Source organism: Macrobrachium nipponense, chromosome 9 (genome assembly GCF_015104395.2).
Source record: "Macrobrachium nipponense isolate FS-2020 chromosome 9, ASM1510439v2, whole genome shotgun sequence".
Taxonomy (NCBI): domain Eukaryota; kingdom Metazoa; phylum Arthropoda; class Malacostraca; order Decapoda; family Palaemonidae; genus Macrobrachium; species Macrobrachium nipponense.
Window position 1 is genome coordinate 62,048,331 of NC_061110.1, and position 24,768 is coordinate 62,073,098.

Sequence of the window (24,768 nt, forward strand, 5' to 3'; positions counted from 1 at the left end):
GAGACACTGTGGGCTACTCGTAAATTCATGCTTATTTGTATATTTGTGCATTTGTGTATATCTATGCATAGTGATAGCTAAGTGATGATAAATTGCCAATTTAATTATATCTTTAATGTGGTTCGATGAACCTTGAAACAAAAATAGGAAAATGCATTGTTGCTTACCACTTCATATTATCTGTTTCCGTTGCTGGAGATTATCATTACCATATGGATTGAACCTGGGATGGGTGAGAGCGGAGAACAATTATCTTTGTTGTAAATAAACCTTATAGCCAACTTCCGTGCAGCATTTGCAGACACTTTCTTTAGGTATTTCTCAAAAGTAAGATGTTGGTCAAAAGTCACACCAAATATAGTCAAAGCTTCAGACTCGTTCGCTTGAAGGGTCTGAGATGGAGTGCAAAATCAGTACGAGATCTGGTAATGAATATTGTTTTGGTTTGACTAGAGTTTTTAGCTTCATACCCCACCATCCATTCGCTATAATCGAGGAATTTTAGGAAAATCGACCTAACTAATTTGCAGGAAGTTCAAACTTGGCACAGTTATACATTGACCCATACTTCTTAAAATATTAAAAGTCCTTACATATTGAAGCTGTGCTCTTGCCGCTGTATTGGAAAATGGCGGCAGATTTTCGATATTCGTCTTTATCTTCTAAACCGTTAGAGTTGCAGAAAATGTGCAAAATATTGATAAATAGTCCTCATAAAAAATTAAAGATTTATTATACAATAAGTTTTTTGTATGATGAAAAATGAAAAAGTTAAGGCGGAAACTATTTTTACTATATGCTTGATCGCTAAACAGTCAGCATTACCAGGTTATACAGGAAAGATTAATTAATAACTGTTTGGAAACTACTATACATTTATGTGAAATTATCAACTTCATGAAATACTTGCAGCTATTTTCAGTGTTTATAGAAAATTCCGATAGTCTATCAAAATGATAATAGACAGTATCCATTTTAAATCAAATCAAACTTCAATTCAACTTGGTTTATGTAATATCAAGTTGAAAAAATTGTCTGATTTACCAGAAATACTTATCTGCTAGAACACATCACAATATACAGTGAATCTTAACTAATGCATAACTTTAAGAGGTTAGAGAATATTTTGATAATACTGAAAAGATAATAATGATAATGTTCATCTGCAAAATTAAAATCAATACAGTCTGATTCTGTTCTTTTTATGCAATACTTAAATGACATATTTTTCTAATTTTCCAGAAATATAGTACATTACACTTATATCACATAACAGTTGGTAACTAATAGTTTTTGATAATAAATTATCCTGTGAATATCAAAGTGCTATACATATTTTCTCGCGTGTTATTTAACCATTTTCCAGATCAGTACTCTGGTTCTTCTAAAAGGATTTCAACTGAGTTTTCACAATTAGTTCCTTGGCACTCTCCACGCATCGCTGAGCAGCATTGTATACCGAACTTTGCATATTTGCACCTATTGTTGCATGCAACCTCACAATTGCACAAAACCTGGTTCGGTAGTTTCACATGAGCCGCTTTTTTGATAGTGGGGACAGGTTTCAACGATTTTCCTGTCACTGACCATCCCCACTTTGTTGGATACAGCCGGAGGCAGTTCCAAACCATTCCTGTACTTGCAAATACACTCTGAAGGAGTTTTGTTCTGCAGCAAAGCTGGCTGTGGCTAAAGAGGCCAGTTGAAGAGACGTACTTCATTCCTTCTTTGTAATAATTCTGAGCTCATTCAATGATTTTGATTTAGACCCATATCATTTAAGAATAAACTTTTCATCGGCATCTTTTATGGCATCCCTGCTGGCATCCCTCTGATGGAATATTTCCATTTGTTCTCGCAAAACCTGATTATTTTGCAGTAGCGTAAGTCCTCTAATTTTACCTTTTTTATGTCGTGGCATAAACAAAAAGTAAAATGTCACGGCTTGCACCGGTATGCGTTTTCTCTGTTTGAATGTTGTACAGTTTGTGAGTGCTACCTGATTTTCCTGGTTTAAAATACTATTAGCCAATATCTTCATTACCTAAAGCACAAACAAATCAGTATCCTGGCCAACAACAACAGTTGGATATTTAAGCCTGGGTCACACATTGGCGATTTCAAACCGTGTCTGTCGTAACGGCCGAAATTTTGCCCATCACGACCCCACTACGCTGTCATTACAACCAATTCGCCATAAATCGTAACCAAGTCCCCGAGCTTGACGACTTTGTTCCAGGGATGGCGACTGTGCAAGGCTGCTTTGATAGTCGCCGTCATTCCACGACTACCGTCAAAAGTTGCCATGTCATGGCGCAACACGCAACAATTACGTAATGGCCTCTCGACATGCGGCATTTGATCACGCAAGTTGTAACTAGCAATGGCGAGTTACAACATACGCCATGTACTTGGCAAACCCATAATGTACGCAGGGGCTGCTTAGTGAGTCAGACTGTTTCAAGTGCGTCGGCAGCCTGTAAATGTATTTCAAGGGTTTAGTTAATTGCCCACAGTTGCCTCGATTTTGGATTCAAGATTTTCTGTATTCTTGATACAACTTAAACAAAAATATTTTCTGTAATATAAATAAAGACGAAGTTTAACTTTTATTCACGAAATTTGCACGGTTTCTTAACATGATTTTCTTTAGTGAGTTCATTGCAGTCACATTCAATTTTGTAGTATGTTCTGAAGTATAAGAAATGAAAGGCATTTTCTATTTTGGGTAAAATATATATTGCAATAAAGATTTTCAGTAGGTACCTATTCTTGATATAATTTGGAAACTTCAGATATAGATGAATATGACACTGAATACTACTTAAAAGAAAATATATTGCGCAATTAAATAATTATTTTTGAATTTTAAGTTTTATTTAGGAAATTTACAGTGTTTTTCAACAAGTTTTCTGAAGCAAGAAAATGCATCTTTTATCGTTTCATTAGTATATCATTGATTCCTGCCAATGAATGAAGTCTGAAGGAGAGTTTACATAATCACGAAGACGACCTCATGTGTCACTGAGTCCTCTCGATTTGCTTCACTAATTTCAAATATAATACTAAAAAAGACCGGAATAGTACTATATAATGATCGTGGGATATATTATATATGCGGTGCCCTTGTGAAAAGTAAACTATCTTATGACAGGTGGTTAAGAAATTTATATAAAGAAAAAATTGCACATTATTTAGCAAAAAATACATTGATTTTGACTTCTAATTCTTTCTAAGCCATAGTAATTCGTAAATATTGTATGTATATTTAATTTTGTAACATCCTACCTATTATGTAATGAATGTGATATTTTTCTAATAAAAGATAAAAAAAAAATAGATTTGCCTCACTCCTGGCAGTAGGGGATTTTTTAAAATAAAAATTAAGCTGTTCGACACACCAACGACTCGATACGATCATGAAGAAGATTTATGGGGTTTCTGAAACACTCGGAATCTATGGGAGATAAATGGAAAATGTTGATTTAGTTATTAGACTATATATGTATGGTAGCAGCCATGTTCACGACTTGGTATAATCCCGTTACGTAAGTCGGAATATTACGTAACTAAATCGCTAATAAATCGTCAAAAATCGACATGTCTTCACGGAACTCGCCTAAATCATCGGTGACTTGCGGGGGCGACTACGTAAATACCCAATCTCATCTCAACGATGTTGTAACGGTTCATTGCAGAAGTCGTCATGGAGTCGATATCAGCTGAGTTTTCTTTCTTTGTTGAGCCCAAGCCCTGCGACTACAGGAGATTGATCGCAAAACCCAGCCTTTACGAGAGTCGCGGTCTGAAATCGCCAATAAGTGACCCAGGCTTTATTTTAGCGTGATCAAAAGCAACTCATCTGCATCACTTTCAGCTTGTAGAACTGAATGAGATTTGCTTTTATTTTTAAGCACAGCAGCATCAATTAGAGCGCGTTTGTTTCCTCGGTTTGATAGAAAATTGAACTGTGGAATAGTAGCTGCCGTAATTTCAACAATATTATGCGTCTTGAAGTTCTCTTTGCTGCTAGGCAGGCGCCCTTGCTCAATTGTTTTAGTAGTCTGTCTGTCTCTCTCTCTCTCTCTCTCTCTGTCTCTCTGTCTCTCTCTCTCTCTCTGGATACCCATCAAAAACTTACTGCAACGTTTTCCATAATGGCTCTCAACATAGCTTACATACAAATCCAGTATCTGAGCAAATGTCGCGGATTTTGGCCAAGAAACGGAGTGAAGCAGATTTCCATCATTTAGAACATAATATGAGTCAGAAAGTAACAATAAAGTCTCTTTCTGGGAGCAAAAGGCATTTTAAACACAAGACTTTGTTCCTTTCCTTAAATAACTGTGAGGAATCTAATAATGCTGAAGGTACCTACGTTTACTACCTCATACTCGAAGTACCCTTTTGTTTCTGTTTTACTAAGATCCAGGAAAAACATTCTGTGAAAGAGTTCTTGTTGGAAGCTCAATGTCACATTTTGATGATGCATCTTTATTCTGCTGGATGCTAGTTTAAACAAAGGAACATAACAAAAGTTAATTCCTGAAAGTGAACTGATGGTTGATTTCTTCTATTTCCAGCGCTCTGTCACTTGTTGCTGTTTGGTCTGCTACCAGCCCATTTGAGATGTTAACTAACTGTCCAGATAACTGAAGAAATGGACTATGTTCTTTTAGCCTGTTAGTAGACATGCTATGATCATCATTATCTCTCGGTACTCGAGATACTCCAGATTGTGTGTTCACCGGGACATTTTTTACATCGACTCAAGAAAGTCTGATAAAGCCTCAAACATCTCAAAACCAGTTAAAGCTGATGACACCCAACTCTGCAGAAATCTTTGAAAATCAAGAGCAGACGTTTTATTATGCTAATCCTCCATCAAATGTAAATAAAGATGTGCATATTCAGCACAGTGTAAATGTCGGACACTGAAAATAGGGCATCACCTTTTCTAATAGTGCAATATGCAATTTCCAATTACCATTTTGTTCTGTTTTAATAAAATCCAAGATAAGCAAAACTTTTTTAAAATATTAAATATTAAAAAATATTAAAAATTCCAATGTAGTGCCCACCTATTTATTGCAAATCCACTTGACAAAATCAAATTAACTTTGCATTTGCTTCGTTCATGAATATGTCAATTAGCTTTGCATATTTAACAGGAGAGCCTTCATGATGCAAGAGCTTCTTAATACTGGTATGTGGACACAGTCAAATTCCTCTTCATGATGAACAAAAGCCAGCGGGAGATTTTAAATTCCATACACAGCTTGTTAAAACGGATCTGCTCAACTGCTGTCTTCTCTCAAACCAGCCTGTTCCTCTCGTGGCTTTTCATCAATTTCTTTCTCCAGCCCACTTAGAAGAAGTGTAATGAATATCCTAATTCAATGCAATACCTCAGATCATCTTTCTTTCAGGTTTGGATTCTTTATTCTATATTCTACTAAACAATCTAATTGGCATATGGGTGTCATTTCAGTTTCAGTTCAATCCAACTCCTAAGTTCCTTTATCATTGATTTTACCTAAATAAAAATAAATTAGCTCATAAAATTCATTCTCTTCATCTGCTGGGATACAAATTGAATGAACTGCCTCATATCTCTTAAAATTTAACAAAATGTTCCACCCAGAGTTGTCTTTCTTTTCCTGATCTTGTAATTATTGCCTCATCCCTCCTCGAGACAGATATTTTCCTCTTTTCTTTTTACCCATGGTTATCTTAATAATAAATCTGTCAGCCACTTAATACCAATGATATTCCTTTCATGCATGGCTTTGTCGAAATCATTAGCCAGTTTGTTCCAATATTCTCTTTTATCTCATTTTATTCTTCGTTTAAATTCATTGGTTTGACCATTTTGCACTCTCCATCTCCTCCCAGGACTTACTGGTCTACGTATACTTTTGCTTTTGTCTGTTCTTCATTTGATCGAAGGTTTCATCCTGTATCCAGGATGTATACGGTCAAAATTCAGACTGGCATTTCATTATTGTAAGGTTAGACATCTTACGTTGTTAGTTATGTATGGATGGTTATGCCACAAAAGCTTAGTTTACTTCAACAGTGAATCAGGTAAATAATTCGCTATCCTGACATTCGTAAACATTTGGCCTTAACCATAACCATGTAGTACTATAAGAGAAGAGGAAAGACGATTTTGCATTCCCTCTCAAACCTGAGCGTTTAACATCTTATCTCTGCATCAATTAATGGCGAGGGCTTCTTATAATTCATGCATGTGCCAGATTCTGCCATATCTACAATATTCTAGACAACCTTTTTACGCTGTCGTTTTCTTTATTATTCGTATTCGCGCTGTTGAAACTGGCGAGATCTATTCCAGGACCCGCGAGGCGACGAAGCGTTCCAGTCATCACAGCATATGGCCCTGTGAGTTATCGAATGACTTTTCAGCCAGAAAAATCGTGATCTTCCGGAATGTCGTTGTGTAAGCGGTATCTGTGGCCTAATCGGTTATTGCTTTCGGCCAACGTGCGCGCTCTCTCATGACGATTAGCCAACCGGTAAAAGAGTTACCAACGGTGTGTTCATACAGGGTGTTGGGAGTATGTATAGGTAGTTTTGCTCTCAGTGAATTACTACTATTTTTTTGTATTTTATGGAGGTACTTATTTAGGCTGTGGAAACGACTCCTTTGATGCTTTTCATAGGTGTTGGTCATATATGTAACAATTCTCTGCATGTCTTGGAACTGGAGATACTGATTACAAGAAGATATTGGAGGCTGTACCACGGACAGACAGACAGACACAGACCGCCTCGCATATATTTAACGTATGTGATGATTACTGAAGCATTTTAGTTATCACTCTTAGCGCTAAAATGACAAATTCTTTTTCCACTTTTACCTTCTGATAAAACGCTCAATACTGTCTGGAGAAGTTAACCGTGATGTCACGTGTTATCCTCAAAGAAAGACAAGTGAAATTCTACTCCTTAATTGTGGAAGCCTTTAAGGGTATTTTCTCTCGGCTCTCTCCCTATTATAGTCCTACATATTACCTGGATGGTAAATTGCCTTTAGCTCATTTTCACGTTCTGGTTTTTATTTTCAAAAAAGCTGTTCCTGTCAATTGGAATTACTAAACCGAATAATAGCAACTAAAATTAAATTGTTTTTGAAAGATAGAGAGGTCTAAAGGTTATCTTTACAATTACATAGATGCTTACAAAGACTCACGCATACACACACATACTCATATATATATATATATATATATATATATATATATATATATATATATATATATATATATATATATATACATATATATATGTGTGTGTGTGTGTGTGTGTGTAAGTGTAAGTGTCTGTGTGTATAAATGAGTCGCGAAAATATGGAACATGACGAATGTATATAAATAAAGACCAAATCCGCGAAGGAAAGAGAAACAATGGAGTTCTGCAAGGTCTTTCGACTTCTTGTCCTTTACTTAGCAGACAAGAAATATATAAAAAATAAGTTTATGCAGAAAGCTCGTATAAATGACGGGTGGGGATTACACTGGAAGTTCGGCGATACCCAGACCGAGAGATTTCCCTTCACGAAATCCTTTAGAATCCGCTATTATGCGGCTGACTTCCAGTTGCAATTTTAACCTTAGCCTTGGGATGTACTATCGGGACCCCAGTATTGGTAAAATGTTCAAGAATGACCTCAAAGATAAAACCACTGGCTTAATTACAAATGAGTTGCCTTACTATATGTATTATCTATGTATTCGTATGCTTAATATTCTTTTGTAAAAATTTTCACCTTGCTAAAATTGTTATTGTTTACCAAATGGAGAGTTATCGAGTTGTACTTTTATGAAATTGTTTGGATGTCAGTCACCTTCTTTGTATCATCTTTAATTGTCTTGTCCTGCTTCGGTGCTGTTGGGCCTCATCGCTTGTGAAACCTCTTGGCCCGTTTGGTTGGCTCTGCTTTGCTCTCTGTCCTCATCTGTCACTTATACGAGCTTTCTCTGTAAACTCATTTTTATATCTCTTCAGTCTGCTAAGGACAAGAAGTCGAAAGGCCTTGTTGAACTCCAATATATTTCGTGATCCAGTTATACACACAGACACAGACACACACACACACAAATATATATATATATATAATATATATATATATATATATATATATATATAGATTCATACAAAGCTCACACGCATAGACACACACATATATATAAATATATATATATATATATATATATATATATATATATATATACATATATATATATATGTATATATATAGTATATATGCGTGTGTGTCTATGCGTGTGAGCTTTGTATACATCTATGTAATTATAAAGAGAAACTTTTGACCTCTCTATCTTTTAAAAACAAACATATATGTGTATGTCTGCGTGTATGTACCCAGATATACTGGTAAAAGATTTTATATTGTAAGAAAATAGATTGTTTGTCATATAAATTGTATTTGTTCTTTGGTGTTTCGAACAAACATTTGCATCATGTGATATTGTTTGTGCATACCCAAAGCGACGCCACTGTTACCACGAATAAAAGTACTATTCTGTGGAAGTTCGCTTTTCGCAAGCTAACTCGTCATGTCACTCCTCTCTCCCTGCTAGTCCGCTCTTTGAGCGAGTCTACTATGCATGCAAGCCCACTCCTCATACAAGTCCGATTTTCCTGCAAGTCCGCTCTTGGTGGAAGTCCGTTTCTGTTCTAAACCTTCCCGTGTCTTACCTTCTCTCCCCTTCTCGGTCCTCTCGTTCTCCATGCTTAACATTTCCCTGGTTCTCTCTCTCTCTCTCTCTCAGTCTCCATTCTGAACCATTTCCATGTTTCCATGTTTCTCTCTCTTTTCCTTTCTCCCCCTCACATTCTCCCTCTCACACCTCCCATTTTCCATTCTTTTCGTTTCCACGTTTCTCTCTTTCTTTCTCTCCCTCTCTCAGTCCTCTTATTCTCCATTATTAATCTTTGATTGCATCTCTCCTGGAAATGCTTTCCCCCTCATCCCAATTCCCAGGTCCGCCATCTTATTCTATGAGCCGCCTGCCGCAGTACAGGATAACCATGCTCCTACGGGCTGCTCTTTCCTTCGCTACCACTCTCAGTCCTCACAATCTCAGTTCTTAACCCTTCTATGTCCCCCTCTCAGCTCTCTCTTTCTCCCTCTCGCCCATTTGTAATCGAGGCTTTTCAATTTCCAACTCCTGAAGCTCAATTGGTTTTCCTGACAACATCAAAGTTTTTCTCCTTTCACTCAGATCCTAACGACCATTTCTACTATCTTTGATAGTCTCAAGTACCCGTATCAATAGTACCCCTTTCTGCACTCCAGCCAGTGTATTTGAATGCAAGCATTTAGAAATCCCTGACGACTGAGCCCCACTTTGATTTCCTATTGATCTGACCACTCTCTCCTTTAGTGCTCACCTTGTATGCTCAAAGTGTACCTCAGTAAGTTAGATGTATAGACAACAATCTATAAAACAAAAGACAGGGTTTATTTTAACAAAAATAACACCTCCATTGTGAGTATCCTCTCCACCCAACTATGCTACAACGATTATTCATCCCAGGAAGGAAAGGACTCCTTTGGGATCCTATTACAAGTCAAACACACTAAACTCAAGGATCATATACTCCAAACTAGTTCATTATTATAAATGATAAATAATTCCAGGATCTATTCAGTAACGTTTCTCGATCCCATGATTGCATTTATTTGTTTCAATTTGTAAGCATAGTTTATAAAAGAAATTAATGTCAGAGCTTGGTGGAATATATATGGTTAAGATAAAGTTGTCTTTATATAACTTATTATTTAAAAAGAAAACAAAAAAAGGTCAAAAGGTACCTGACAGAAAATTCCAAAGTCTAATATCAATTACATTCAAGACCCCAGCAAGCAATTTGCGCTTCCACGAGGCAACACAATTCAGATTATAGCATGTTCCTTATACCCAGTTAAAGTCAACAAGTATAAAAGAAAAAGAAAAAGAAAAAGAAAATGTAGCTACACACCCAGTCACCTCAAACACACATGACTGTATAAAAACAGTTGAGAGAATAAGAAGAGAGTGGAATAGCAACCTTAATCGTGTCCTATACATTATACAGTAACTGGCATGATTAGGACAGGAAGTATACAGAAAAAATATACAAAGATAATGACCACAATTAATAAGGTTATATTCAAGTTCAGGCTCGTCATACTCATAAGAAAGGTCTGTCAGAGTTTTTTTTTTTCTTCTTCTTAGAACGGTTTTTCTCTTGAAGCGAAGCGCTAAAATAAATTACTTTGAATAGATAACACTGTATATAGTCTTCTTTCTATCTATGCAAGACGACTAGGGACTTGAGACTTGCCCTGCTTTTGTAAATTCTCTCTCTCGTATATGAATTTTTGGCAGTTATGTATACAGCTATTATGGTGGAGGTGCGTTATTAAATGTCGATTCTAAGTGCAAACTCTGAATCTGACAGGTATAGTAAGTACAACGGAGGCGATAGTAACTTATATGCCTCTTGATAGCTTTGCGGCAAATCAAGCTATGCAACGATTCGAATCCCACCTGTGGCGAAGCATTAATCCATTAAAATTTCGCCGGGTGTACGTTATTCCCGAGGTATAGTGAATTCAATATTAAACTATATTTTTGGTCTCTCATATATGCTACACACAAACACATAAACTCACACACACATGAGAGAAAAAACAGAATAATCCTGCCATAATCATAATTTGTTTGTTGAAACTTGGAAAAATCACTTTGCAGCTGAAAGCCCATTACATTAAAATTTTCAAATATCTTCGCTAGAGGCTCATCAGCAGCACATCGAATCCATAAGTTTCCATTCACTGTATCATTCACCCCAAACCTCGGCCTGTTCTGCTTCCTAGAAAGTATGGTTTTCTCTCTCCAAGACCTCTTTATGCCCTCAATCTAATCCTTTCTCTATCTTCCTCACTTACATATACGCTTGTATACATATATGCATATTATATATAGATATATATATATATATATAGTATATATATATTATATATATATATATATATATATATATGATATATATATATATATATACTATATATGAAGACAAATGCCACGAAGGAAAAGTAGTGAAACCTTTCGACACAAGGTCCTCTTCATGGCATTTACCTTTATTTATATACATTCATCACATTCCATATCTTCGTGAATCAGTTACTTATACACACACACACACACACACACACATATATATATATATATATATATATATATATATATATATATATCACTGTATTCCAGATTGTATTCCTCCAATGAAAGAAGAGGTCCATTGGAGGACGAAAATTGTTGGGTATATTTTTAATCATGTACATATTTCATTTTACTGTGTGGAATACGACTGAATAATATATCTTCGTGTCCCAGAAGACTACCAGCATAATTAATATATATATAATATTATATATATATATATATATATATATATATATATACTGTGTTTTGTTTAACATTGATATATGTGTGTGTGTGTGTGCGTGTGTGTTTATAGGTAGACTTAATGCTTCTTCTAATTGACATAAGTCTACAGTGTGATTCGTCTCTTGTCCACATGTACGGGTCTTTTCATAATGTATTGCTACTCGTGCATTGTACTTGCATATGCTCAGTTTCTGCTACCCGGGCAATCCTTCCCGACTCTCAGAGACTGATTATGAGCATATTCTTTTAATATCAATTCATTTTATTCAAGTAAATCCTTCAATGCCATGTAGTCTTCGTCGTGGATAGTTTAGGTTGTTTATTTCCCCATACTGATTGAAATCCCAGACTGAATGGGAATACTCTCTTGATTTTCTTCCGATAATAACATCCTTTGAGCAACAGGTAGCTATTACATATTGTGATATTCGGGTGTCTCACTTTTCTAGGGGAACTGACGCTTACGGCTTGAAAAGGGGATTGTTTATATATATAATATATATATATATATATATATATATATATATATATATATGTATGTATGTATGTATAAATGCGTAAAGTTTATAGCGATCTAAAGATCGAATTTTAAACTCTTGTCCGAGAAACTACGTGGCACGTGTGATGATTCTTTGTTAAGCAGATTCGGTCGTCTGTGACTTATACTGAGAACGGATACAGTTTCCTATAATATATAGACTGTAAAGGAAGAAATACAGAAATGTCAACTATTGCCAGAATCAACGAAAGCAGTCGCTTTTCCACCAGTGCCGTGTTTCTAAACTAAATGAACCTTCAATCTCTTCTTCCTGGTTGGAAACTGCGTGATGAGTGAATCCCAGCTATGAATGATGTGTGTGTGTGTGTGTGTGTGTGTGTACAAACGATGCCTTCAAATTCTGCAACATCCCGTTGCAGAAATGTGAGAGGGGAGCCCGCGAGAACAACACGCATGATTTGGACATTCCATCGTCCACCAACATCGTCGGCGTCGATGCGGGATGTTGACGACTGCTGCCGTTAATGTTTGACGATTGGTTCGTCCGGCGCTTCCACCACAAGGACTCAATTGCCTCGCTGATCTCATAGACAGACAGACAGTTTGTTGCAGCTGTTCAAATCATGGCTCAAGTTTGAAACGGGCCCTTCTGAGCCTATGTTTTATTCTATTGTATGTTGTTAGTTGCCTTCCCGCTGCCTTAGTGTGCAAGACTTTCTTTATGTTTCTCATCTTACATGCTGGGCAAATGCCTATAAAGTCAAATGAGGCTGAAGATTTTTTTATCAAGAAATATTCATTTGAACGACTTAATCATAGATTTTGACAACGGCTTGAGAACTCTATATAGTTCATCGATCAATGTTTAACCATAATGTCCAGAATTAGGATAACAGAAGATAATCGAGACAGCAGTTGCCGTCATGAAGCTAGGACCAAGGTACTTTCCGCGTACTTGTATCGAGACCAGTAGAGATTTGGTGACCTTTGGCTATTTCTGTTTACACTTGAAATTATTTGGCCATACACACACACACACACACACACATTGCGATTTATATACTTGCATAATTGAAGTCGTTTGTCATCCCTTTGGGAAGTTCCTACCAATGTTAATTGCACTTAGAATTCATTTTGAGTTCATCATACGTCTTGTTCGGCTGTTTACTCTCATTCAACTCTCTTCAAGACCTAAAGTATGCGTGCGACCTCGAGGATACAAAGCTAAGATGTTTATGACGACTCTTATCCTTCGCTTACATTCATTCGTCCGTCGATTCCAGCTTTAGTTAGTTATTAACCTCAGGTCTGATTCGGTCGATATATAGCCACTGTTGGAAAAAGTTTAAGCAAAAAATGAAAATGTATACGATACTATATGTAGATTTTATTCGAAGTTCTTGCTGTATTACAAAGTCAAAGATAGTTTACCATCTGCTCCGCCTGTACATATAATCTATCAGATGGTCAACAAAATTCTTGTCGCTGTTGCTACTGTTGTTGCCCATATCGAGGAGTTTGCGTCAGGCAACAGTATTTTATTTTTAATGAAAAAAAGTCTGCAGTTTTACAAATTTGCAGTTTGTTCTGGCTAAAGATGACAGGTTAGAGAAACAAAGTTAGAGATATCGTTCGTTTTCAGACAATCAGCAAAATCTGAGTCATCCAAACCAGAAGTTTCATTACAGCATTTGAAAGAGGCTGATCTTTCTTGGCAGATTCATGTACCTGTGTGGGCCTGTTTCAGGAAGAAGACCTGCATCTGTGCAGCTTCGGCAGCAGTGATAAGCGATCATTTGAATGTAGCATTTATTGTAGCGAACAGCAGCGTTGCAAACTCTCATGTCGAGTGAGCTGCCAAGGAATTCGCTATCCTCGCAATCGCCTGTTTGTCCTGCAAAGAAAAGATAATTCAGTCATCAGTCTCACAATAATACTGCACAGGTCTTCAGAAAGACTAACTTGCATCCAAACAGTGGGGAAACGTTGATTTGTTGACAAAGACAGCTGAATTAAATATATCGAAGCGGAACAACTTTTTAATTGTGTTGCAATTGCAGCAACGCTCCCACTCTTAACTTGTAGACAGAATTGGTGAGACGAAGCTTCTAGCTTCATCGCGCAACGGAAGCAGACTTCTTCCGTATTTAAGGCCTTTGACAAACATTTTGATGAACATGACGGAAGACACTCTTCATTTCTGCTTTTAAGAATGCTCTCTCTCTCTCTCTCTCTCTCTCTCTCTCTCTCTCTCTCTCTCTAGCAGTATCATTTCCCATTTCCGTAGTAACAAGTTTCTTCTTCTGTTTTCCTCACACTTGAGACGAGACACATACACACACACACACACACACACACACACAGAGCGATACACTACTTACTTAAATCTGACCGTGGAAGTGAATAGTCCACCGTTTAATTTGAGATAATCACTGCTACTGCTGCTGACAAAGTCAACATGAAATATTCAGTCCAACAATCAAAGAAAACTGAAAGCAAAATCATGCTCGTCAGCATTAAAGTTGCAAAGATACACAGATGTCAGATTTTAGTGAAGAGACAAATGTCAAAAGGAAAAAATGACTAGAGAAGATTTACTTCACCCGTGCATCTCATGCCCAGCGCCGTTCCTTACGACGCTCCTGATTGGCTGTTGATAAGCCAATCACAGGGCTGGAAACTCTTAGTCTCTCGAGAGAGTTCACATAGGCAGGGCCAGGATGTATGTTCCCCTTCTCCTCTTTCAAAAGTTTTACCTGCAGAAAAGGAGCGTTTCCCAATTTCATCACTAAACGTCTTCAACCAAGGATTTAAGGATTATAATGATATCAGAATTATGAAGGAATAGTGAGAGGGATGTAGGAGGACTGATTGTAGCAAAAGAAAAATCAATGGGATAAATGAATATCCTCCATAAGGTATCAATATTTAAGTAACGATTTTGTTCATATAGAGATTTCCACTTTAGAATATGGATAATGATAGTGATGATAATGAAGTCTCAATATTCTCCCGCCCTTCCCCCCCCCCCCCCCTCACCCATAAGACTTCTATCGAGTCGTGCTCATGATGATGACGTCATCGAGTGATCACGTGAGCAACACCTGACTACACGAAGACAAAGAGAGAGAGATTAATATTCTTAATCTTTTGCTTGTTATTTTCATATATTGATAGCCCTACCTATAATTTTTTTGGTAGCATTGTCTTCCATGACATTTATGCTACGAAACTGTATGAAACACAAGATGATCAATGATGAATGCACTGCTATCTCATATTAAGAATTTTATCTTTGTTTCTTTATAAATATCTTAACATTAAGTTTACTGAAGTACATAATTCTTATATCATTATAATCCATAAATCCTTGGCTTGAAGACGTTTAGTGATGAAATTGGGAAACGCTCCTTTTATGCAGATAAAACTGAGGTGCAATGACAGTTATAACTTTTGAAAGAGGAGAGAGGTGGAACTTATACCCTGCCTATGTGAACTCTCGAGAGAGACTGAGAGTTTCCAGCCCTGTGATTGGCTTATCAGGAGAATCGTAAGGAACGGCGCTGGACATGAGATGCACGGGTGAAGTGAATATACTATAGTCATGACTATAGGGGGTGGAAAGACTGGCAGGCAAGAGAGAGAGAGAGAGAGAGAGTGAGTGTATTCAATATTATTGGCCCTGCAGCTCCCAATTCATTATTTTCTTTTTATATTATTTTTTATCAACTTGGCAAGCTATTCATTTATTCCTTAGTAGATCATAACTAAATATTCCTCTCTCTCTCTCTCTCTCTCTCTCTCTCTGCATGTATTGCATATACTCTATATATATATATAAATATATATATATATATTAATATATATATATATATATATATATATATCACGGATCGCTTTTCAACCAAAGTTAACTGTGTATACCTGATTTTTGTCACACTTTTGGATCCGATTGTCACTACAAAGCCAAAGACCCAAATAAAGAGAAAATACCAATTTCTATAGCAAGAGTGGTTATCGTTGTCCTCAATCTGACATATCAGGTTCGAGTTCGAGTCCTTCTACGGCCGCAAGAATGTTTTCATTTGTTTCTTCGGTTGGAGCCTTGCAGTGACAAGTGTTTCCAGAAAATATGACCACACAAACACACTCACAAACACACACACACACACACACACACACATATATATATATAATGTATATATTTGTGCGTGTGTTCGTATATACATGAGTTATATTTTCATACATTAACTGAGTAACGGAGAAGGAGACTACTGATGCACATTTGCAACAAACAGTAACTTTTAACAAGCGCGTACAGTGAAGACTTCTGCATCTGTGACATACAAAACTCTCAGAAATGTTACCTTGTTGTTCGTTGCCATCTGGTTCAGCCATTGTTGGTAGATTCTGTCGTGAGAGGTTTTGCATCGCGTTGAATCTTTCGTCCGAGAAGTCCTCCGCAGCTTCCGAGGACATGGCCAGGTCAGGAAGGGCGCGGCGGCCGTTCTGGTCTTGCCCTGCGTCCAGCTCTCGCAGGAGTTGTTCGAACCTGTCGATCTGTTGTTGATGCTCCTCTCTGAAGGTGCAGGTCTCAACGACGTTCCGGAACGTTTCATAAATTGGTTTGAACGAATACAAAATTCGATGGATTTCTTTCGTATAATTCAAAATTTTCTGATCTATGACCGATTCTGATTGTGACTGAATGTTGCCCAATTGTTCATCGAGGTGTTCCGTTTGTTTCTGTAAGTCATATCGGCTTGCGAGGTACTTGACTTGGCTTTGCACAGCTCCCGAGACGAGCGATCGAATGAAGGCTTCATCACTTTTGGACCTGGTCCTGGCTGAACTGAATTTGGAACTCCTTCCTGGGGATGAGTTTTCATCCAAACTCTCTCGGTTGTTTCCTAAGCCAACTCCAATTTTGGTTTCAAAACGCAATTGAAGTTGATCTAAGATACTTTGGGCCGCTGACGACATCTGGTCTGCAAATGCTGCTAGGATACGAGACACTTCTTGTTCTAAATGCAACTTGATGCTTTCCGGGACAGTGTGGTTTGTCTCAGCTACCCCACAGGTACGGTCCACGTATTCCTTTAGGCGCAAATCCATTGCTTTTGTTTGTTCGGCAAGAAAAGATTGCATCGCCGACTGGATTATCGGCCCGACTTCCATTACGACGTTCATTTTGGATCTCTCCGCACCGTCGTTTGTCTCTGGCAGCGTCTCAATGGGTCCCAATATGGAAGCAGCGCAGCATCCTGCCATTATCATTATTTTCATAATAATCAGCGAAGCCTTCATGGTTGCCCTCGGCCGGTTCATGCTCTAGTCTCGGCTGGTCAACAAAGACTGAACAAAGGCTGCTTGTCAGACCGGTGTTACCAGGGATCTAGCACGGACAACTGCTCTAATAGGTGGCATCCTTTTCGAAAATAATTATGTTCTGTGCCCAAGGTCGTCGTTTGGCTCTGCAAACGACTACAAAGTGACCCACAGTGAATAGAAATGTAGTTGTTAAAACATATGACTTCGTTGTGAACACTCGTTCATTCTGAGTTTTTATTTATTTATTTATCTATTTATTTATTTGATTATTTACATGAGATTCCTCCGACCCTTCTCCTTGACCGCGTAAGGTTTGTTTGTGCATTTAAAAACCTATATAGTAGCTATAAAATAATTGCATTTCCTTTCTGTTATGTCTATTTTTTCTCTTAAGGTTTCTTTCCACATAAAGTCTATCAGCCATATGTTTTACATCTTTTCTCATATTTTATAATAGCTCTCTTTTTAAGTAAATGGCGATCTCACTCTGAAGCGTTTTAAAAGAAAGCAAGAAAACATGATGATAGTGTCACCGATTTTCAACCGGCCGCCAGTCCTCCTCCCCAGGATTAACAGACAACTTCCATACCTCCTACTACTGTCTTCATCCCGGTGTCCTTAGCAGGCAACACGACTCTCGCATTCTTATCTCTCTCCCTTCAGCTGCCGGCACTCAACCTGCTTATTTCAACATAAGAGAGATAACCCCGCTTCCATTACTCTTCCGAAGAGCAAATTCTCAACAGGAAAAAAAATTACTGTTCTTGTGATTGTAACGTCATTGCCATTGTGATGCAACTCAGCTATCTTTCAACAATGTCTAAAAAGCAAAAGGAAAACATGGACACAAAATGCTCAACACAGACTTGTGCATTTTGATTAATCGTCACTCATTGTCCACTATATTGAACTGGTGGGAACAAAGTTTAGATTCCAGTATGATATACCTTTAATTGCATTACCTATCATTCTTTCGCTTTATGATTTGCGGCCGAACATTTTATAATTGCAAGTAGTAATGCTTATTCTGTAAAGATAAGCCCAGATTTAGACATGAAAAATTGCATAAAGGTAAATGACAGTCGGTTCTCTCGTGACGGATCCAGGGGCTGGGAAGCACCATTTTAGGATGTTAAAGGTTCCAGGTTTATCGTAGAATTTAGGTCATTCATTTCCATGATAACCTGGAGTGAAGAGTAATCCGTAATCCTCGAGTTTTCTTGTTTATTTCTTCTTAATTACAGAATTTTTCGAAGAATTTTCTCAGTATCTGCGATACGTTATTACCAGATTTTTTACTTTGGTGTAGAATGGTGCCTGTAATTGTGTCCAGCATATAAGCATTCATCAAGATCACATTTTATTTTTCTATAGAAATCTGTCCTTGAGTCTACAGTTTTAGCGACTCTACACCCTTTTTGTGGAGTTCATATATACATTCCTTACTTTAGCTATTCTAAATTTTGATTTTGATTATGTCACGTACTAAATTAATAGGGTGGAAAGATAGGCTTCTTTTATAACTTGAGATTCCAATGCGTCGTTGTTTCTTGTTTACCTTGAATACAATTCAGTCGATCCTGTGATAATCTTTACCGGAAAAATGGCACAGTGACACGTCGGGGTGACATTGTCCTTTTCGTGACATCTCACGAAGTCGTTGAGACTGACGGTGCCTTCCGGCCTACAAATTTGCTAGATTACTTCTCCACAGTAATCTTCTAATTTGTGTAGATCACTCAATAAACATATTCAATTTACATAGCAGAACGAGATCTGTGATGCATTTGAAATAAAATGCTAAAAGTCTGCATTTGAATGGGTTTGAAGAATCTACTTCCACGAGTAACAAATATACTGAAGTCAACTCTCTAGAATGAATGCTAACCCTAAAACGTTTGAGTGGTTACCTTATAGTGAATAGACTCACCGCCTCTTTCGTAAAAAAAATCCAATAATAATAACAATAATATAAGTACAACCCTCGACATCTGTAAATTGGGGCAATGTATTAGGAGGCTGGATGCATCATTCACAAACAATACACCAGGTTTGATTATTAAGAAATAGGGCATAAATGGGAATCAGGTCAAGTGCCACCCAAGTGAACAGGTGACAAATGTATTGCAAGGTCAATCAGACGTGGAGGAAATCATGTTATTGTGTGTGAACAGTCTTTAATAATGCTAATAAGAAAAAAAAGTGATCATTTAGTTGGTAGATATACAACTAACTAAGATTGATTAGTTTAATTCAGATATTTCGGGTAGTAGGTACCAGTGTTTCAGTGTTTTTTTCTGCTCCGATGAAGTTGATGAAGAAGCAACTTGCTGTGAGATGTGTGGTACCTATCAGGATTAATATTAATCCTGGTACCTATGTGGTTCAATTGTAGATATTCGGGAATTGAGAGTAAATACATAGGCATACTTTCGAGTGACAACATAATGTACATCTGTAACAATTGCAAGGGGCCTGAAGAAAGAACACAAATGCAACTCATTGAAGATGAACTTGAAAGAATAAAAGCAAACACTGAGGTATTAGCAGAGCTGATTCAGGATTCGGCTCGGGGGGCTAGCGACGTCATGACCAACATAGATGAAATTGAAAGCAAAGTCGACATTGTTGATACAGATGTAAAGATCATGACAAATATGGACAAAACTTATGCAGAATCACTAAAGACACAAAAAGTGCTTTTAATCAAATCTACAGACCAGGAGAGCACAGCAGCAGATGAAAAGAAGCAAATTATGAGTAAAATAAGGGCCCCAGTTGAACAGCTAAGACGACAAGAGACGGATACTTATTTGTGAGATTTCCAGAGAGGAAAAACTTAGAAAAGGCAAAAGCAGAGATTCAGGGAACCAGTAACATAACAATTAATGAAAAGAGTAAATTTAAGAAATATGTGTTCCAAAGGGCGAAGGTGACATCGTCAGTAACATTATAAAGAAAAGTCCATGGGTAAGTACTGTCGTTTCTGAAGACAGCGACCAGAAATTTGTAAAGGAAATGAAAGCCAAAGATGACAAGTATAAGCACTATGCCGCCAGGGACACTACTTTTACCATGTAGTAACGAGAGAAAACAAAAAAAGTGGTGGAGTGGGAATCTTTGTTTAAAAAAAGTATTCAAATCATCCATAATGAACCAAAATGTGTTCAATACATTTGAATATACCAACAACCACCAAGCACATGATCATTCCCAGACGAATTCAGTGTCTTCCTAAACTTGCTAGCTGATTACAAAAATACACTGATTTGTGGTGACTTCGCTGCATTTAGATAATAATGATGGCAATCATGTCAAAGAATTTATAGTTACTTGAAAGCCACGATCTTGTAAATGTTGTGAAGAAACCGACATCATTACTGAACCATACCATCGACTTTGTGATACAAAAAAACAAAGAGAGTGAGTGATATACTATACTCTGTTTTTTTCCATCTGTCCATCCGCCTGTGGTATTTTCGCATGGTAACACTGCGCCCCGGGCTTTAAATAGTTACGCTATGTGTAAGTTTTAGGTAAATAAAAGGATATCTGGGTGTACTACATTTGCAACTGAAAAGTATTTTAATAATTTACAGTATACGAATTACACCATTAATATTCGAAATAAGGTTATTATTATTGTTGAATGTAAGCTAAATGTAAGTAACTATCTAAAGCCCGGGACGCAGTGTTACCATACGCGAACACCTCACGCTGGTGGACAGATGGAAAAAAACAGAGTATAGTTGAGCCTGAATGCTGATATCTCCCATACATAAACTAGAATAAATATACAGAAAGGCTATGCAATAAAAGAAACTAGTACTTCAGAAACAAAACCAACTTTTAAACTGATCAATTTATTGTTGAAAGGATAATAAGGAAAATCAGAGAAATTAGCCAGAAGTGCAAGTGTCATTTGAGAAATAACTTGATAGGTGACCAGGCAAGCGCACGTTGTCTTATAGACTCCCTACAGCAAAAGAATAATAGCATCAAACGACAGCGCTAAATGTCCTGAAGTGACAAGGCAAATAATACTTAAAGAAAAGGCCAAATGCATAAATGCATGGTTCAACAGTGAATTATGTGAAGTTAAAAAAAAAGAACAGAAAAATGGAAGATCTATGGAAAAGATCGAAAAAAATAATGATAATTGGTCTCTGTATAAAGCAGCCAGACATCATTACAACGATTTAATTACGAAAAACAAGACAATGTATTATAATAGAATATTTAGTGAAGAGAAAAATCCTTTAAAAAATCCATGATAGTTAAGCCGGAATATTAAGACTCAAGAAGGAAAATGTTCTACCAGAGGCCACAAGAACCTGGCTAATCATTTTTTTAACTACTTTAAAGAAAAAATTGAAAGAATCTGTCATAGTTTAGAAAAGTATGCCCATTCTGATTGGGTAATAGTAAATTCAGCAAGTTTGAAAAGTAAAACAACAACCACTATGAAAATGACCCGTTTCCCATAAGAGATTTAAAAGAGGCAAAAACTTTTCATCAGTTGTGGGAGCTATATTTTGATATTGTCCCAATGAGTTTAGCACCACAGGCATCCTTCGCAAATAGTGAAAAGCTTGCTTGTATAAAGCCGGCTTGCAAATGAAAAGGTAAAGAAAATCTTAGCTTCTGTAGGTTAAGATAAGGAGTCATCAACGTGACGTCATCAACGCGTCTTTACCAAACAATAACACTGCTGGACTGGTGGGCAAAAGGCCATTTTCCCTCTTCTACCTTATCAGAAGGACGTTGATCATTCAGGTTAATCTTCGCCTTATTTATAAGCAATGGTTCGGTCGTGCGTTGTTTTAGGATGCACGAATAGGTGGGGAAAGGGAAGCCTACCATCTTGGCATTGTATTCCCAGCGAAAGTGACAAGGAAAGAATAAATAGTCGGTGGCTGGCAGCCGTGAACTGTCCAACCCATGCAAGGATTAATAAGAATTAAGATGAAAGAGAGCAGTTGGACAGAGCACTTCGTAACCTGGTTCACATTACTCAGGAGGTACAAAGTAGGGCACTTGCTCAGTAAATGAGTAATATCATAACTAAGTTCATAAGAACCGCAACTTAAGTCCACACTACCAATTAGAAACGTCTGCCAACCATTGCTGAGAGCGACGTATCAATATTTTCGTGCCACCACCAACACATGGATAGAAGTTTTCACCCGTACGTGTCTAATTCGTCCTATCTTTCAATTGGAAGTTAATATAATCTTATGCAAAATATTAGAGCATAAATGCATTTGTGTATTGAAATATACATATTTTCATTGACATCGTTTCGGAAGACTGCTCAAAATGCAGACGATTTCACTATATATAGAAAATTGAAAACATTCCACGACATTACTATATATTTATTTATTTTAACCCATTTACCAAAAGTAAATACATAAAATTATAATTCCGTGTTTTTAGAGTAAAAAATAACGATGAACTTCACTGGAGCAACAGTTGGGATTCACAGAAAATGGGTCGAAATAAAGGACCAATGAATTTCGGGGACCGTTTCACTACAAAGAGTGCAGTGACAGACAGCTTAATTGCCCTTGTGGGAAAGTTGTTTGAAACTATTGGATTCTAAACCTTTATGGAAAGCAAAATAATATTTATTTTATTTAAACATTTATTATTACGTTGGAGAGCTGTCTCTAAGGCAAAAAGAATATATTACGGTGTGAGTGCAGCAGGTAATCCTAATATGATAAAAAATACGAAGTATTTATCCATTGCTTACAATACGAAATTGAAAAATACCTGCTATGTTGCAAATAGTCATCAAAAGAAAATTCAAATTGCTTTAAATTTTAAAATACAATCAGAAATAGGTTAATGTGCAATAACAATAACAATGATATTAGGAAAACACTTGGTGTTGATCAAAACCCTTGGGCCAATTGCCCTCAAAAATACTTCGGAGAAAGTGGGCGGGGTTTGGATGTAAGACTTTCTGAACATCGTAGGGCCTACGAGCTCCGTGCAATGAATAATGGCCTTGTTTCACATTCATTCGTTCCAGGACACAACATCATTTGGAATACCTCTGTCATTTTTAAGAGTGGAGATGTTGGTGTTCGTCGCTTAGTGGAAGGGGCTGCTATAAGAAAGGGGTGTGTATTTCTCTATATTTTAAGATTTTGCTGCGGATTTAGGTTATTACACACTAGACCGTGTAATTGCGTAATTTTATATTATTTTATCTTACTTTGTTAATTCTAATGTAACTTATAGTAACTGTGTAATTTTGTTATATTTTGCTTTGTTTGAATGTAACTTATATTACTTCACTAATTTTAAGTGTAACTAAAATTCCATTATAGATTGTCCGATGACGGAGGAAAGTAAATCTCCGAAACTAGTCGCAATTAGAGATGCTCTTCATTCAAGCCCTGGTTTTATATTATATATATATATATATATATATATATATATATATATATATATATATATATATATGTATATATATAACACCACCTTTTCTGTAACTTTTATTATTCATCTACCTGAAGAGGGAGATAGCAGTCTCTGATATATAGTATTTCTCTCTATATTTTGGTGTCTTTATGGGCTCCTTTCATTAGATTGGAATTCTGTTGTAAGAGAACATTTTTACCAGACAATATATATATATAATATATATATATATATATATATATAATATATATATATATATATATATATATTTTGTTACGTATGAGCCCGGCCTTGAGAGGACTCCGATACGTTAACAGGAAAAGTTGAGGGAGAACAAGGTGAATTGCTTGAACTTACTGTAAGAAAGGATTTAAAGTGAACATTTACTCTAGAGGAAAGGTCGCCAGAAACTCAGCTAATTATTCTACAGTTATTTATTTACAAGAGGCCCTTACTGGCCTGGAGAAAAGTAAATGCAACTGGTCCCCACATGGACTAATAATATCTCTCAAGTGAATGATTGCTGGCGCAAAATGAAATTCAGTAATGAAAGCTGGGTTTCGATATCTTACGGTAATGCAACACTTGTGGGCGGACAGACTGGACACGTTGGACTCAGGGGATATCTTGAAAAAAATCCCAGATTAGACAAGATAAAAGAAAAAAGATTTCTTGCACAAATTATGATTATTCAGTTCTCTAACACTGGGGCAAAGGAACTCTAATGTTTCACTGAGGTATGCACTGAAGACTTCATTGGTCTGGGACGATCACACAAGGGAAACATGCAGCCATGAGGCAGTGAGAAACAAAGGGATATTCAATGGAGTAGAAGTTTGATTTATGAAAATTAGGAGGGAAGGAACTGGCAATATGCTGCTTCACAAGACGTACCTGGATGTCATGATTAGTGTGGACCTTTGTAGAAAATGTGGCGTCCGCTTTGTCTCAGGTCTGGGTCTCTTGGCGCGCCAGTACGCCATGGATAGGCCTAAATGGAAGGCGGGTGGTCGGACATCC

General features: G+C 36.9%; 1 protein-coding gene across 2 annotated transcripts; it reads right to left on the reverse strand.

The window, feature by feature from the left end:
- Window positions 1-13,354: 13,354 nt before the first annotated feature.
- On the reverse strand, window positions 13,355-17,356 carry LOC135218537 (uncharacterized). Of its 2 annotated transcripts, XM_064254908.1 has the most exons (3): window positions 16,350-17,356; window positions 13,650-13,876; window positions 13,355-13,598 (listed from the first exon to the last, which is right to left on the reverse strand). In XM_064254908.1, exons 1-2 carry the CDS (start codon window positions 17,308-17,310, stop codon window positions 13,665-13,667), a joined length of 1,173 nt encoding a protein of 390 aa, XP_064110978.1. In that variant the 5' UTR covers window positions 17,311-17,356; the 3' UTR covers window positions 13,355-13,598; window positions 13,650-13,664. The 2 variants fall into 2 exon arrangements, with proteins under 2 accessions (XP_064110978.1, XP_064110977.1); XM_064254907.1 differs by having other exon boundaries at window positions 13,355-13,876.
- Between the last annotated feature and the right edge of the window lie 7,412 nt (window positions 17,357-24,768).